This window comes from Vigna unguiculata, chromosome 5, assembly GCF_004118075.2.
Source record: "Vigna unguiculata cultivar IT97K-499-35 chromosome 5, ASM411807v1, whole genome shotgun sequence".
In the NCBI taxonomy this organism is placed as follows: Eukaryota; Viridiplantae; Streptophyta; class Magnoliopsida; order Fabales; family Fabaceae; genus Vigna; species Vigna unguiculata.
In genome coordinates this window covers 16,522,078-16,537,243 of record NC_040283.1, presented here as the reverse complement: position 1 = coordinate 16,537,243, position 15,166 = coordinate 16,522,078, and the positions used below count along the sequence as shown (strand labels likewise).

Here is a 15,166-nt window from a genome sequence, read left to right as displayed (position 1 = left end):
AGCATGCCAAGTCAGCTTTCACAACTTAAATGACCAACCAAGACAAAATTAAGTCACACATTTTGTCAAACAGCTTGAATGCACTCTTAAAATATGAAATTTTTGAACCAATTCGTGCATAAACAACCCACATTATTCAGCTACAGCATCAATTCATATTAAAACTCACAATATAACACAAAATGCAGCAAACAGAACATGGACACTCTCCTAGGGTTTGGAGCATACAAAACCGTGACTATGCTTGGTGAAAATAAAGAGAATGAGGAAGAAGAACTTACCTTGAAGTGAAATTAGCAAAGGGAGGAAGAAAATTATGAGTTAAAATGCAGAGAAATGAGTGAATGGAGGCGCGCCTAAAGAGTGGAAAGGAGAGTTCTGGGCGAGAGTTGTGGGCGAGAGTTTAGGGAAAGAAAAGTGAACGAGTTCTGCCTCTGTCCCTCTCTTAAGCACGATGTCTCGCTTAAGCGACCACATCTCGCTTAAGCGAGATGAGCGTCAGAGAAAAATTAAAAAGTCTCGCGCAGGCGAGACTGTGTCGCCCAAAACACCCCTGGTATAGGGCATTCTCGCCCAAGCGAGCCACTACTCGCTTAAGCGAGTATATCAGCAAAATTGTTTGGCTCAGGTTCTGCATATCTCGCCCAGGCGAGACATGTTTAGCTTGGGCGAGATTTCGTGCAGTTTTGGAACACCCTGATTTTGCCACTTTTCAATTTTTGGTTCAACTTTCACACACTCAATTCATGATCCTTTGAGTTCAAACAACTCAGAAACACATACCAAACCATATTTCAATCAATTCTCTATCATTCCAAAAGGTTTCATATCAACAAACTAAAAATCAAGCTATCAAACTCAAATTTCACAATTTGGCCAAAACAAGGCAATTTTTAGCATTTGATGATCTCAATTCTGGCACTAAAACTCATTCCCATGCTTAAAATACCAGTTTTGTTTGAAAACAACCAAAATTGCATGGTTTGCCTTATTGAGATGATTGGATGCTAAAATTCACCTTTTTACACACAAACATAGAGCTATAAACACAAACACATAATTACATACACAAACACATTTAATCAGAAAAGATAAAATTGAAGTGCAAGAATATAATTAAAACACTGGGTTGCCTCCCAGGAAGCGCTTGTTTAACGTCACGAGCCTGACGTCTGTTTCATTTAAGGTTCATCAAGTTGAATGATTGTGGCGAGCCTATCAATCTCACCACCAAGATAGGCCTTCAACCTTTGCCCGTTTACAACCTAGCTCCTTTTAGATTCAGGATCCTCTAGTTCAATGGCTCCATAAGGTCTCACATTTTTGACAAAAAATGGTCCTGACAATTTTTATTTTAGCTTTCCAGGGAATAGCCTCAACCTGGAGTTGAACAATAACACTGATTGGTCAGGACAAAATTCTCTTTTGAGAATTTTCTTGTCATGATAAGCTTTCGTCTTTTCCTTGTAAAGCTCAGAGGACTCATAAGCGCTGAGTCTCATTTCTTCCAATTCTTGCAGCTGTAATTTTCTTTTTTCTCCTGCTGTCTTTGGATCAAAATTCAAAAATTTCAAGGCCCAAAATGCCTTGTGTTCCAGTTCAACTAGTAAGTGACATGATTTACCATATATCAGCTGGAATGGGGATAAACCTGTGGGAGATTTATAAGCAGTTCTGTAGGCCCAGAGTGCGTCATCCAACTTCATTGACCAATCTTTTCTTGAAGATGCCACTGTCTTCTCTAGAATACCCTTGATTTCCCTGTTTGACACCTCTGCTTGTCCATTGGTATGTGGATGATAAGGTGATGCAATTTTATGCCGCACTCCATAATGTTCCAAACATTTCTGAAGTTGAGCATTGCAAAAGTGTGAACCACCATCACTAATCAACACTCTTGGAGTACCAAACCTGCAAAAGATGTTCCGCTTGAGAAATTTGATTACAGTTTTGGCATCGGCCTTAGGAGCTGCTACTGCTTCAACCCACTTTGTCACATAATCAACTGCCACCAAAATGTATTCATTTGAGAAAGAAGATGGCAGTGGTCCCACAAAGTCGATTCCCCAACAATCAAAGGCCTCAACCTCTAAAATGATATTCAGTGGCATTTCATGTCTTTTTGACATTCCCCCTATTCTCTGACAGCTATTGCAGTGTTGCACATATTTGTGTGCGTCTTTGAATAAGGTGGGCCAATAAAATCCAGATTGGAGGACTTTTGCAGCTGTCCTCTCTCCATTAAAATGCCCTCCATATGGGGAACTATGATAGTGCCACATAATGCTCTTTGCCTCATCATTGGATACACACCTTCTCAACAGTTGATCAGCTCCGATTTTGAACAAATGAGGATCATCCCACACATATTGGTGTGCATCTCTCAGGAATTTCCTCTTCTGGTGCCAATTAAAATCTTCAGGTATGACCCCTGCAGCTTTGAAATTGGCCATGTCAGCAAACCATGGCCTTTCTTGCACCATCATCAATTTTTCATCAGGAAACTCCTCCCGCACCTCTGATTGAGTGTTGGTCACCTCAGTATTCATCAATCTAGACAAATGATCAGCTACAAAGTTTTCACTTCCCTTTTTGTCCTTGATAACCAAATCAAATTCCTGCAACAATAAGATCCATCTAATTAGTCTTGGTTTTGAATCAGATTTGGTTAACAAATATTTAATTGCAGCATGATCAGTATATACAGTGACAAATGAACCAATCAAATATGCTCTAAATTTTTCCAATGCATAAACTATAGCTAACAATTCCTTTTCAGTTGTTGCATAATTAATTTGAGCTTCATTAAGGACTTTGCTAGCATGGTGTATAGCATGGAAAACTTTGGATTTTCTCTGTCCTAAAACTGCTCCTATGGCATAGTCACTTGCATCACACATTAACTCAAAGCCTAAATTCCAATCAGGAGCAATTATCACAGGAGCTGAAACCAATTTCTATTTTAACAATTCAAATGCATGCAAACATTCAACATCAAAATTAAAAGGTGTATCCTTGTTAAGCAGATTGCTGAGTGGTTTGGCAATTCTGGAGAAATCTTTGATGAATCGTCTGTAGAACCCAGCATGGCCTAGAAAACTCCTGATACCCTTCACATTTTTGGGTGGTGGCAGCTTTTCAATGATCTCCACTTTAGCTTTGTCGACTTCAATACCTTTAGCAGAGATTTTGTGGCCCAGCACCACACCTTCAGTTACCATAAAATGGCATTTTTCCCAATTCAAAACCAGATTGGTATCAACACACCGCTTCAATACAATGTTTAAGTTTTCCAGGCATTGATCAAATGAAGCACCAAATACAGAGAAGTCATCCATAAAGACTTTTATGCATTTTTCCACCAAATCAGAGAAAATTGCAAGCATGCATCATTGAAAGGTTTCTGGTGCGTTACACAATCCAAACGACATTTTCCTGTAACCAAACACACCAAAGGGACAAGTAAAAGTAGTTTTTTTCTTGGTCTTCTGGATCCACTGCAATTTGATTATAACCAGAATATCCATCCAGAAAACAATAGAATGTTTGCCCTGCTAACCTTTCTAGCAATTGATCCATGAAAGGCAAAGGAAAATGATCTTTCCTAGTGGCCTGATTTAATTTTCTATAATCTATACACATTCTCCAACCTGTGACTGTTCTAGTAGGAATTAATTCATTTTTATCATTACAAATAACAATCATACCTCCTTTTTTTGGAACTACCTGGACCGGGCTGACCGAGGCACTGTCGAAAATTGGATAGATCATACCTGCATCAAGTAACTTCATTACTTCTTTCTTGACCACCTCTTTCATGGTTGGATTCAATTCTGAGGTTGTGCTCCAGGCTTGTAGTCTTGCTCCATATGAATTTTGTGCATACAGTAGGATGGACTAATTCCTTTAAGATCAGATAAAGTCCAACCTATTGCACCCTCGTTGGCCTTAAGAACTGAAATCAACTTTTCCTCTTCAGAAGCCGTTAAAGTACTACTGATCACCACTGGTTTGTTACCTCCATCTGCAAGAAAAACATATTTTAAATGAGGAGGTAATACCTTTAGCTCCAGCTTCTGACTTTCAGTTCTATTTTCTTGCTGCAATTTCTCAAGTTGTATATCATTTGATGCAATTTCTTTTGCTGAAGTCAGATATGTTAGGTATTCATCAACTTTCTTTTCTTCATCTTCCTCCAGATCATCACAAGCACCAATCAAAGCTTTTTCTAATGGGTTTGCCTTTGTCAATTGCTTCCTGGATGACAGAAAAATTTCATCTATCACATCCATCCTGGAGCATTGTTGTTTATCCTTCGGGTGTTGCATTGCTTCAAATACATTAAAGTTGACTTCATCATCTTGCACCCTGACTTTCAATTTTCCATCATCAACGTCAATAATGACCTTGGCCGTCTTCATGAAAGGTCTTCCCAGTATTAGAGGAACTTCAGTGTCTTCCTTAATATCCATTACTACAAAATCAACTGGGAACATGAATTTGTCAACCTTAACCAAGACATCCTTTGCCACACCATAGGGATACTTCATGGATCTGTCAACTAGCTGTAATTTCATCCGTGTAGGCCTTACTTCCAGATCTCATATTCTCCTTAGCATAGACAAAGGCATCAAATTTATACTGGCGCCCAGATCAAGCAATGCTTTTCCCACTAGTAATGTCCCAATTGTAACTGGAATAGTGAAGCTCCCAAGGTCCTTGGATTTATGAGGTAATGATTTCTGAATTATAGCACTACACCCTACTTCAAGCTCCATTGTTTCTTCAGAGAATCTTCTCTTTTTTGTTAGGAGCTCTTTCATGAATTTTGCATATGTCGGCATCTGCTCCATAGCCTCTACAAAAGGGATGTTAATCTGCAGTCGCTTGAAAATGTCCATGAATCTTGCAAACTGCCTTTCCTTGTCTTTTTTGGAGGGATTTTGAGGGTATGGTAGGCTCTTCAACTGAGGCACTTGTTTCTCACCCTTCTCCCTCTTTTTCTCCTCACTTTTATTTTTTTCTTCCTTTTCTTCTCTTTTATTTACAAACTCTCTTTTATTTTGTTCTTCCTCTCCCTCACACTCATTTTTTTCATTTTCTCTCTCTTTTTGCTCCAACACCTCCTCCTCTACACCTAGGTTGTCTCCAATCCCTCTTCCCACAACTTTACCACTTCTAGTGGTAATAGATTTACAATGCTCCTTGGGATTAGTCTGTGTGTTGGCTGAAAATTGACCTGTCTGCTGATCTGATAATTGTTTCGCCAACTGTCCAACCTGTGTTTTGAGATTTCTGATTGAAGCTTCTGTATTTTTCTGATTGGTCAAGGAAGCTTGCATAAACTTTTCTCCAATTTAGATGTTCTGTCATGCACCGAAGGATAATGTTGTTGTTGTTGTTGATATGGAGGTTGTCTGTTTGAAGGACCAACTTCTTGCTTCCATCCAAAATTCTGATTTGGATTGTTTCTCCACCCCTGTGAAAAGTTGTTATTGTTGGAGAAATTTCCTGGTCTTCCTTGGTTGCTCACATATTAAACTTCTCCTTGTGAGCTACTCTGATAAGAACAATGACCATTTGGATGATCTCCTCCACAAAAGTCACATCTCATGGGTTGGTGACTGGGAGAAGTTTGCACAACTTGCAACTGCTCTGGCAATTTAGACATCTGCTTCGTCAGTGCCTCAATCTGTTGAGTCAGAATTTTATTCTGAGCTAAGATCGCATCTGTAGTACTAAGATCAAGCACTCCCTTCCTCTGAACAGTTTGCCTATTATGCTGAGCTTGATGATCTATGGATGCTAATGCCTCAATGATTCTTGTTGCTTGCTCCGCATCTACACTCATCATTGTTCCACCTGCTGCTGCATCTAATATCATCTTGGTGTCAGGCCTCAGACCATTACAGAATATGTTCAGCTGAGCAATATCCTCAAATCCGTGATTTGGGCATTTCCTCAATAAGGAATTAAACCGCTCCCAAGCTTCACAGAATGGCTCATCTGGTCCTTGCCTAAATGTTGAAATATCAGCTTTGGCTTTGATGTAGCGAGATGGTGGAAAGAATCTGTTCAAGAATTTCTCCTCAACATCCTTCCAATTGTTCAAACTCTGATTTGGATGTGACTTAAGCCATTCCTTTGCTTTGCCTGCCAAAGAAAAAGGAAACAAACGCATGTATACATGCTCAAGATCTCCTTCTTGAAAGCCCATGGTTCCTATCAATTCATAGAATGTAGAGAGATGAGTGTATGGATCTTCATTATCCATTCCAGTGAATTGATGAGAACTGATCAAGCTGAGGAAAGCTGGCTTCATCTCCAAAGTTTTGGTGGTGGATGGTATTGCTATGCTAGAAAAATATCTCGGCCCTTGTTGCATAGCATAGTCTCCAAGTGTCTTCCTGGCTGGAGCTGGTCTTTGATTCTCCATGTTTTCTGATTGAGGTGTGATGGAAGTACAGGAAGATTCTTCCCTTGTCTTTCCTTGCTTCTTTTTGCTTTTGCCTCTATTCCTTCTAGTTGTCTTTTCTATCTCCGGTCAAATGCTAATTGATCTTTAGGAACCTGACCTCTTAAGAGCATAAATCAAACAGCTCAAGCAAGGATTAGTACAAAGGAAAAATTTAATAAGCTATCTAATAAAGAAAAATATACACAAAGCTGGATGATATAACTAAAAATTTCAAAAACACCGTTCCCCGACAACGGCACCAAAAATACTTGTTGGTCTCTTGGCAAGCGTACCAAAAGTCAACTGTAGTATAATGATTTAAAGTAGGAGTGTCGAACCCACAAGGAACGGATTCAGTGAAAATTAATAATTATCTCAATCAGCATATATATGCAAAAATTTTAATTCGATGGATCATCGGCAGTTAAACTAAATTGCAAAAATAAAATACAATAAAACAGAAAATTAGTTAAAAATTCAGTAAAAGAAACTGGGATTGAATTTCATCTATCTCCCTTGTCTATAATCTGGATGAGTATAATATATAACATATGAAAATACCAATATTGATGCACACTCAAAAATCATTTATACCGATCCCTCGCGTATAAAATTCATAAGATTAGTTCCCTGAATATTGATTCCTCACATATTCAACAAACTATCCAGCATTACGGTCGAGTGTTAAAAGCAATTGATATATTGAGATCTATTCCTAGCATCACAGTATATCAAGTATCATTGTTCAAATCAGATTTTCAGAAATACTTTCCAGTCAGATCTAAAAATCAAAATCAAAACATCTATTGATCAGATAGAAGTAAGCATTAAGAGCAGAACAATCATACCAATACTGAGTAAAACAGAAATGCTATATATAAATATCACCAGATTACATCCAAGTTCGAGTAGATTACATTCAATCCCAAAGGAGAAGATTAGCCACTCATGGTAGCCATCAAATCCAAAGAACTAAGAAAAAGAAGAAGAATTATGATCTGTGTGATGCTCCTAGTAGCAACTTTGCAGCACGGATGCGTTCTTCTCCCAAAATTCCAAGCTGATTTCACTTTCTGATGCACTGAGAATATATACCCACTAAGTCTCGCTCAAGCTACCTAAGTCTCGCTTGAGCGAGACAGCATCCTTCATCCCAAAGAAAACCTCTCGCTTGGGCGAGATGTGCTGAAGCCAACATCTCGCTTAGGCGAGCAAGAGTACTTCAAGCTGAAGAAAGGATCTCGCTTAGGCGAGATTGGTAGCATCTGAACTCGCTTGGGCGAGTATGGCGGCAAGGGAGGGTCTCCACTGCACAAGAGCTCGCTTAAGCGAGCTCCTGTGTCGCTTGAGCGAAAATGGCGACAGTGGTTTTAGCTTAAGCGAGCATGCTTAAAATTGAGTGACCTTGACAGCATTTCTTCCCTATTTTCTTCATTTCAATATGTTTACCTCCATCCCTATTTTCGACCTCCTAAAGATCATTGATTCTAACTCTAAGTTTTAGGGTCTCCCTATTTCCATTAATATCCTTAACCATATCAAAAAATTTCGCCATACTTTAATAACAATTTTGGTACCGAAGTATGCCTACAAATCAAGAACTCCCCCTAGATGCAATGCCTCCACACAATTGCACCTAGACCTTCACTCACACAGTGAATCAACAATGAACATAAATACAATTCAAAAGAGAGCAAGGAACGAATACACCTAATGGATGTGCATATGTGACACTCAATCCTAAAGCCAAGCTTGACCCTCCAAGATTGAATCCACCATCAATCTTCTTGAATGTCCAATTGAATGATCTCCCAAGAAAGCGCAAGAACTCTGCAAATCTCAATCTCAGAAAAATCTCTTCTTGATTCAATGATGCATTCTTTTCAATCAGATTTCAATTCTGTTTTTAAATCAGAGTTTTGTTGTTGAGATTAGTGGATTAATGAATTTACCTAATCGATTATCGTGGGTCAATTTTCGCTGCATCAGTGAAGTGCCTTCTGATAATCCATTAGTTAAATATCAATCCATTAACAAGTTCTACATTTGATATATTCAAGAGTTTGACAGCTAATCTATACAGTTCAAGCTTGGCTTACATGTAATCCTAGATATACAACACCTATACAAATGATAAGTTCAGAACTAAGCCTAAAACAGTGATACAAGGTGTTTGTATGACTTTGGACATCATCAAAATCATCTCCATTAGATTGAGTAGGCTCCCCCTCTCAACACAGTGTTCGCGCCATCTATCTACATAAAACCAAATTACTTAAAAATCCCATGTTTGGACACGTGTTGATTAGTGAAGCATGGGAAAAATGGGAAAATTTTGACACATGTCAACCATTTAAGTAGGGTCATTTGGGTAATTTTGGTTATACATGATATTACTATATTAAGAGTAGATATTATACTATCTTATTTTTTATAGATGGTTGAAAATTGGTATTTTATTAGGTTTAAGTTTGATCAAGTTGGATCAAACTAAGGCCGAATGTCTACATCATGTTAAGTAAGGTCTAGTAAGGTCTAGTAGGGTCTAATAGGGTCTAGTAGGCACATTAAGTTACATCAATCTAAAAATATGTTAAGTTTATTAGTTGAGGCAATTTCAAATTGGATAGGACTAGATACAAGTAAAGTGAAGTTCAAATTAAGACAATTACTTCTTGCATCTTATCAATTTCTTCTCCCACCACATCAAAAACCTTTTGAAAGTATTTTTTTTTTTGGTAAAAATAGAGGACATTTGTTTTCTAGAAAGAAAAATTGGAATTGTTTTTTGTGTTCTAGAAAATAAATTATAGAATTGATAGGTGTAGATTTGAAATATAAATTCAATCATCTAATTGAATTTTTAAAATAGTTACTAAAAGAACTTCAATAAATTAAAGACTATGAACGAATTAGAATAAAAATGCATAAAAAATTGAAGAAAATAGCAAATCAATCTTAAGTGAAATAGTTATTTATTAGTAAAAAAATGGTAAATACTATTAAAAAATACAAAGGCACGATACTGAATATTTTTATAAAATAGCTTTTATGATGGTGCATAACCTTAGTGTTAAAGAAAATAAATAGTGAGTCATTTGTTAAAAGTTAGCTAAATTTAAAAAATTAAATGCAATACAATACAATACATAGATCGATTAAATTAGATGAGGGAAAAAAACCTCACTTCTTTCTCTTTTATTTTCTTCAAGTTTTATTATTAGTTTGCATCAAATGACATGGATCGGTGCAACTTCTCAATTTTGTTATCTTATTAATATAATTTGTATATTTGTATTTTCTATTTAGTTTTCTAGTTTTATAGTATTTTGTTGCTTTATTAATCTAGTGCTCTCGGATTATCTTTTACTATATACTTGTTTAGTAATTTTAACTAATTCCAGTACTCAATTTGCTTAACTTTTTTAATGCATTTATTTTATGATTTTATGTACAATTTTATTTTATTATATTTAGGTCATTCACACATTCCCAAATTCACCCATACACACATCACTTGTATACAAAGTCAATAACCACCACATTTAATGCATTCCAATTAATATATAATTTGCGTCTAATTCATTATTTTTTTTATCATTATATCCACTTTTCTGTTAACATATTCAACTTATTATTGCTTAGTCCCCCACATGCATTCAATTTTTCTAATCACTAGGTTCCTATCAATTTTCAACTTAATCTAAGATTATATCTATTTGGACATTTTAATTTAATTGATATTGCATACATTCAACTTTTAGCTATTAGTTTTAAGAATTTATTCAAATAGTTTTAGGCATTGTCCTTCATTTATGGCCTTTTTTTAACTTTAATTGAACATTTGAGAACCTAGCATTTTTATTTTTTTTATCTCGTTCAATTTCTAGTAATTATTATAAATTGATGTATTTTCATTTTAAATGGTTTAAAGCACCCGGTTTTCTTTATTTTAATAAATTCTAGTTATTTACATTTTTATTATTTTGTTTCAATTTATTTATATTTTTTCAAGTTATTTAATTTTTTTATTATTTTGTTTCAATTCATAAAAAAAGTCTAGTTATTTAAATCTTCATTATTCTATTTCAATTTATTTATTACTCTTTTTATTTTATAATTATTAATCTATTGTCAAACAAACCCATTTTCTTTACTTCTTTTTTAGAGAGGATGATGTTTAATAATGGGTGCATTCTTACAAGTGTATCTTTGTGAGTTTTGATCGATTGGTACAACTAAAATGTTGTTTTCATCAAGAAATGGATTGATTGGTTTGTGTCAGTTGATTTTTGCTTCTCACGTTGAGAGAGTTTTTATTGATGTTCTCTTTTATGATTATTGCTACCATTTTTTATTATTTTTTCTCGTCACATATTCTTACAAAGGTTGGAAAAAATATTTTGGCTGCATATTTTTATATTTTTGGTTGTTGTTTTTATCTCCCCCATTAATGTGTATCAGAGTCTCTCTCGTCTTGGTAACTGATTTAGGATAGTACAATACGAGTGAAGAGTTGTAAACGTGAGGATTCCTTATATCAAAAGTCTTCTTGACAAGTCTTTCAAGCAAGTGTATCTCGTTGTAGTTATGATAAAACGATAGTGTAATAAGGTCACCATTAAGGTGCACATAACTAAGAATCGTGTTATATGGAAGGGACTCATTCTTGAAAGAGAAATTGTTGGGATCCCAAGTGTGAGTCTAAGTTGCACATTAGGTAGTGATATAGATCCATCTTATTTTTAGAATGAGTGCAAAGTGTTTGTGTTAAAGTTTCTTAAGAAAATTTGAAGAAGATTCATACTGGCATTAAGATAACCAAAACATTATCTAGATGTGAAGATACTCTTCAAAGGAGCTCAAAGGAGAGAAGAGAAGATTAAGTTGAAAAAAAAAATAATGAACATAAAAGGTGCATAAGCATAAAGAGCAAAAACATAAGAAAACACGAAATAGAATAACAAAAGATGAAGAGGATAAAAGGGGATAAAGAATGGAATGAGGCACTATCTACTTGAGGGAAAACATACTCACACCAAAGCAAGATAAATGGTGGTACCACCACTTGAACCAAGGTTAAGATAAGACCACGAGTAAACACTATCACAAGTAAACATAACTTCATAAACTCATTTTTAGCATGTCACATGCAAGTCCAAAACACTCCATATGCTATAAATAACTTACTCTATTTAAGAAAATGATTGTATATGATTGTATTCCTCAACGCCAAAAGTCCTTCGATTTCAAACAAGTGTTAATCTATTTAAAAAATTAATTGAATATGATTATATTGCTCGACACCAAAAGTCCTATAATATACTTCGATACGTGGTAAATTGGTTAGAATTTTATAAAGAATTTAGAAATGAAGAAAAGTAGTTTTAGAAATATAATTTTATGAAATAAAATTTTAAATAACTCACAGTTCTATTTATAAACTCAAATTATATTAACAAAATAACGAAACTATTTTTAAAACCACTTTTATTCTTGAAATTCTATTCATAAAGTCAAATTATAGTAATAAAATAATGAAACTTTATTTTGAAAACCGTTTTTATTCTTTTAGCAATTTTCTAACTCCTCAAAATTATATTTTAATAGAAAAATAATTAAAACTAAATAATCATAGATTATCCTTTCCTTTTTTAAAACTGAATTTGGTCCTACTTTAATTTTTATAATATCATTCTTATCGCTTTAAATAATTTAACAATTTCATATATAAACTCTCACGATGTTCAGTACATTTATATTTTAATTCAATGTAGAATCGTGTAAAAAGATGTTGAATCAAGTTATTATCCCTGTACAACTAATTAGACAGAATATAATATCGAAATCTTCAATGAAACTCCATGATGGATAATTTAGTAATTGGAAAAACATAATGGTCTAAACTGTTTTTATATAAGTATATAGTTTTATATATGTATATAGTTACATATATATTATGTTTCTATAGTCTGAATATTATCTTTGTTGTTTGCAAGTATTTGATTTGTGAGATTAATGAAAGTTTGTCTAAGGCAATTTGTTCTACAGAGATTTCAGCGAAATAATATGCTTATGAATTTAATTTCGTATGAAAAAATAGTTGAAGATTTTTTTTCTTACAAGAAATTACTTATGAATTTAAATTATTATGAAAATATAAGAACAATTGTTATAAATTTTGTTTGTTGAAATTTTGTTGTGATTTTGTTTAGATCTTTATTGCAATAAGTTCTATAAATAATTTTTTACAAATTTTTAAACCTTAAAATTATTAATTATTGATGAAAATATAATTTTCTATCAATCTTAATTGAAAAAAAAAACACATGAAATATAAAAAACTATAACAGTATTTGGTGAATCATGCTTATTATATCTTTGCCCTGTAAGTACTCAATCACTTTTTTTAATATCAAAATCCTAGAAATGTCATCTACACAATTTTTATTATGATATGTACACAATTTTTATTTTTTAATGGAATGTACATGATAAAATTTAATAAAAATGAAATATAGAGGTCATCAATGGATTGATTTCACAATTCGAGTTTATTGAATATAAGACTCAATTAAATTTAACCTAAATTTAATTATTTTTTATTTTATTTTATTTTATTTCAGTATACTCAATTTCTAATTATAATATCCAATTTTAATTAAAAAATTATAAACAATTATTCTAAAACATTTAAAATAGTCTTTTTTTTTATTTGTAACTCAAATAACTTGGACTAAGTCTAAAAACAATTATAAAAGCACAATTGAAACTGAACATTTTTTTTTTTATCATGTGTAGGGAAAATCCTAATTTCTTTTAATAAATTGAATGATAAACTTGTCTAAACACGATCCTGTATTATTTTTTCATATGAGAAAAAAAATTATATATTCATCTCAATCCTAATATTGTTCACGGGATATATAAGATATGATTCCTCCACCGTGATATATATGTAACTATTTGATTAAATCTAAACAACACTATTGCACTGGTGCATGCACCTTCATTAAATTCACAGCAAAGAAAACATGCATTTCTCTTAATACATATATTTTATTTATGATTGATCGTTTTCAAGTAGAACTGGGCATAACATAGCAGCATGTTATGCCTACTGCATAAGGAAAAACCTTAACATATGACTTATGTAACCAACCACCTTTTACCTTCGTAGATATATCCAATACTAGAAACCATCTATTAGGGCTAATCTTATATCTTATATCTGGTTTAAACTATGATGTTATCTAACTGCGGCAAGAGACACAGGCACATTCTGAACCACATCTGCATCCACTTCCAGCTGCTGCAGTTTTGGGACATGAACATGGATTGCATCCACAGTGCTCTCCGCACGTGCATGTCACGTGATCACCCCCTCCCGCTGTAGTCCCAGCACTCCTGCACCTGCATATCAGACACAAAATTTCTGATAAATATCTCAGTGTAATGATTTTTCTGCAGCAGAGACAGTATTTGATTATGAAGTTAAGAAAGTGACCTGCAAGAAGAACCACCAGGGCATGGAACTGTGCAGCCACAGGTGTTATCACAGGCTCCCACCCCTCTCACTTCACCTCTGTCACTCATTTTCTCTCACTCTCAAAATATGCTTATATGCTTATGCTTGTTGGGTGTTTACATTACATACATGCACCCTTTTATAATGTCTCAACCGACAACACCATATGTCACCGTCACATGCTACGTGGCAACATCTTTGCATGCAATTCATTACCTCAAACCACGTATAGCATGCAACAGCTGAATCAACTCTCTTCTGCTCATAACTGTTGTAGGACTTGTCTTTGTCTCTCCTAATCTCCATCCCCTCTCGTCGATGCCACGCCAATATTCGTCTGCATATATATATATATATATATATATATATATATATATATATATATATATATATATATATATATATATTACTTTAACATTTTAAAAGTTTTGCTTACGTATCGCAGATAGATACCGTAACCACAAAAATTAAAATCAAAAGATAGATAAATTAGTGAAAATTAACAATTCAAAGACCAGTTGTTCAATCATATACGTTGATCCCCACTAATTTATCATATTTTCTTCATTTTTATTATAAAATTTGATTTAAGAACAAAATTAACTTTGCCAACAGATTTCATCATTTAAATGAACAATTAATATTAAATAACTCAATCCTCATGATTCAATCATAATATTAAAACCCTTTATATCTCAACCCACACGACTCATCTTTTAAAACTCAAATATAATATAAACATTTAACTCTACTTCAAAAGCCCAATCATTTAAAAAATAAAATTTATTAAAATAATTATTTTAATTTTTAAAAACAAATATGCACTCCAAATATAGATATATGTAGATATATAGAAGTGGATACTTTTTGTGTCCATATTTCTGATCCTAATTTTACCTTCTAATAAATGACCGTTTTTTTTTTTAATTAAAATAATTATTTTACCATTTTTACCTTTTAATTAATTGTTTGGTTACGTGTAACTGTTTAATTCAATTAATTTTTCCTTAAATTAAATCCTTTTTAAACTAAAATGAATATCTTTAGTAAAAAAATTATCTACAAAATAAATAAAATATTTATAAAAATTTAAAAACTATTTATATTTGTTTTTGAAATTTGTTTTAATTGATAAATTTGTTTTAAATCTATATGTATATATAAAGCGATTCTCCTCTTTT

At 33.5% G+C, this 15,166-nt stretch overlaps 1 protein-coding gene and 1 non-coding gene across 2 annotated transcripts; one reads left to right on the top strand and one right to left on the bottom strand.

Annotated features, from left to right (window-relative positions):
* The first annotated feature begins 5,939 nt into the window (after positions 1-5,939).
* On the top strand, positions 5,940-6,046 carry LOC114186425. Its single transcript, XR_003605082.1, has one exon. It is a non-coding gene; the product is annotated as a small nucleolar RNA R71 (small nucleolar RNA).
* Positions 6,047-13,427: 7,381 nt separating this feature from the next.
* Positions 13,428-14,113, bottom strand: LOC114184317 (metallothionein-like protein 4A). Its single transcript, XM_028071626.1, has 2 exons — positions 13,965-14,113; positions 13,428-13,870 (listed from the first exon to the last, which is right to left on the bottom strand). The coding sequence occupies exons 1-2, from the start codon at positions 14,051-14,053 to the stop codon at positions 13,711-13,713; spliced, it is 249 nt and encodes an 82-aa protein (XP_027927427.1). The 5' UTR covers positions 14,054-14,113; the 3' UTR covers positions 13,428-13,710.
* Positions 14,114-15,166: the final 1,053 nt, after the last annotated feature.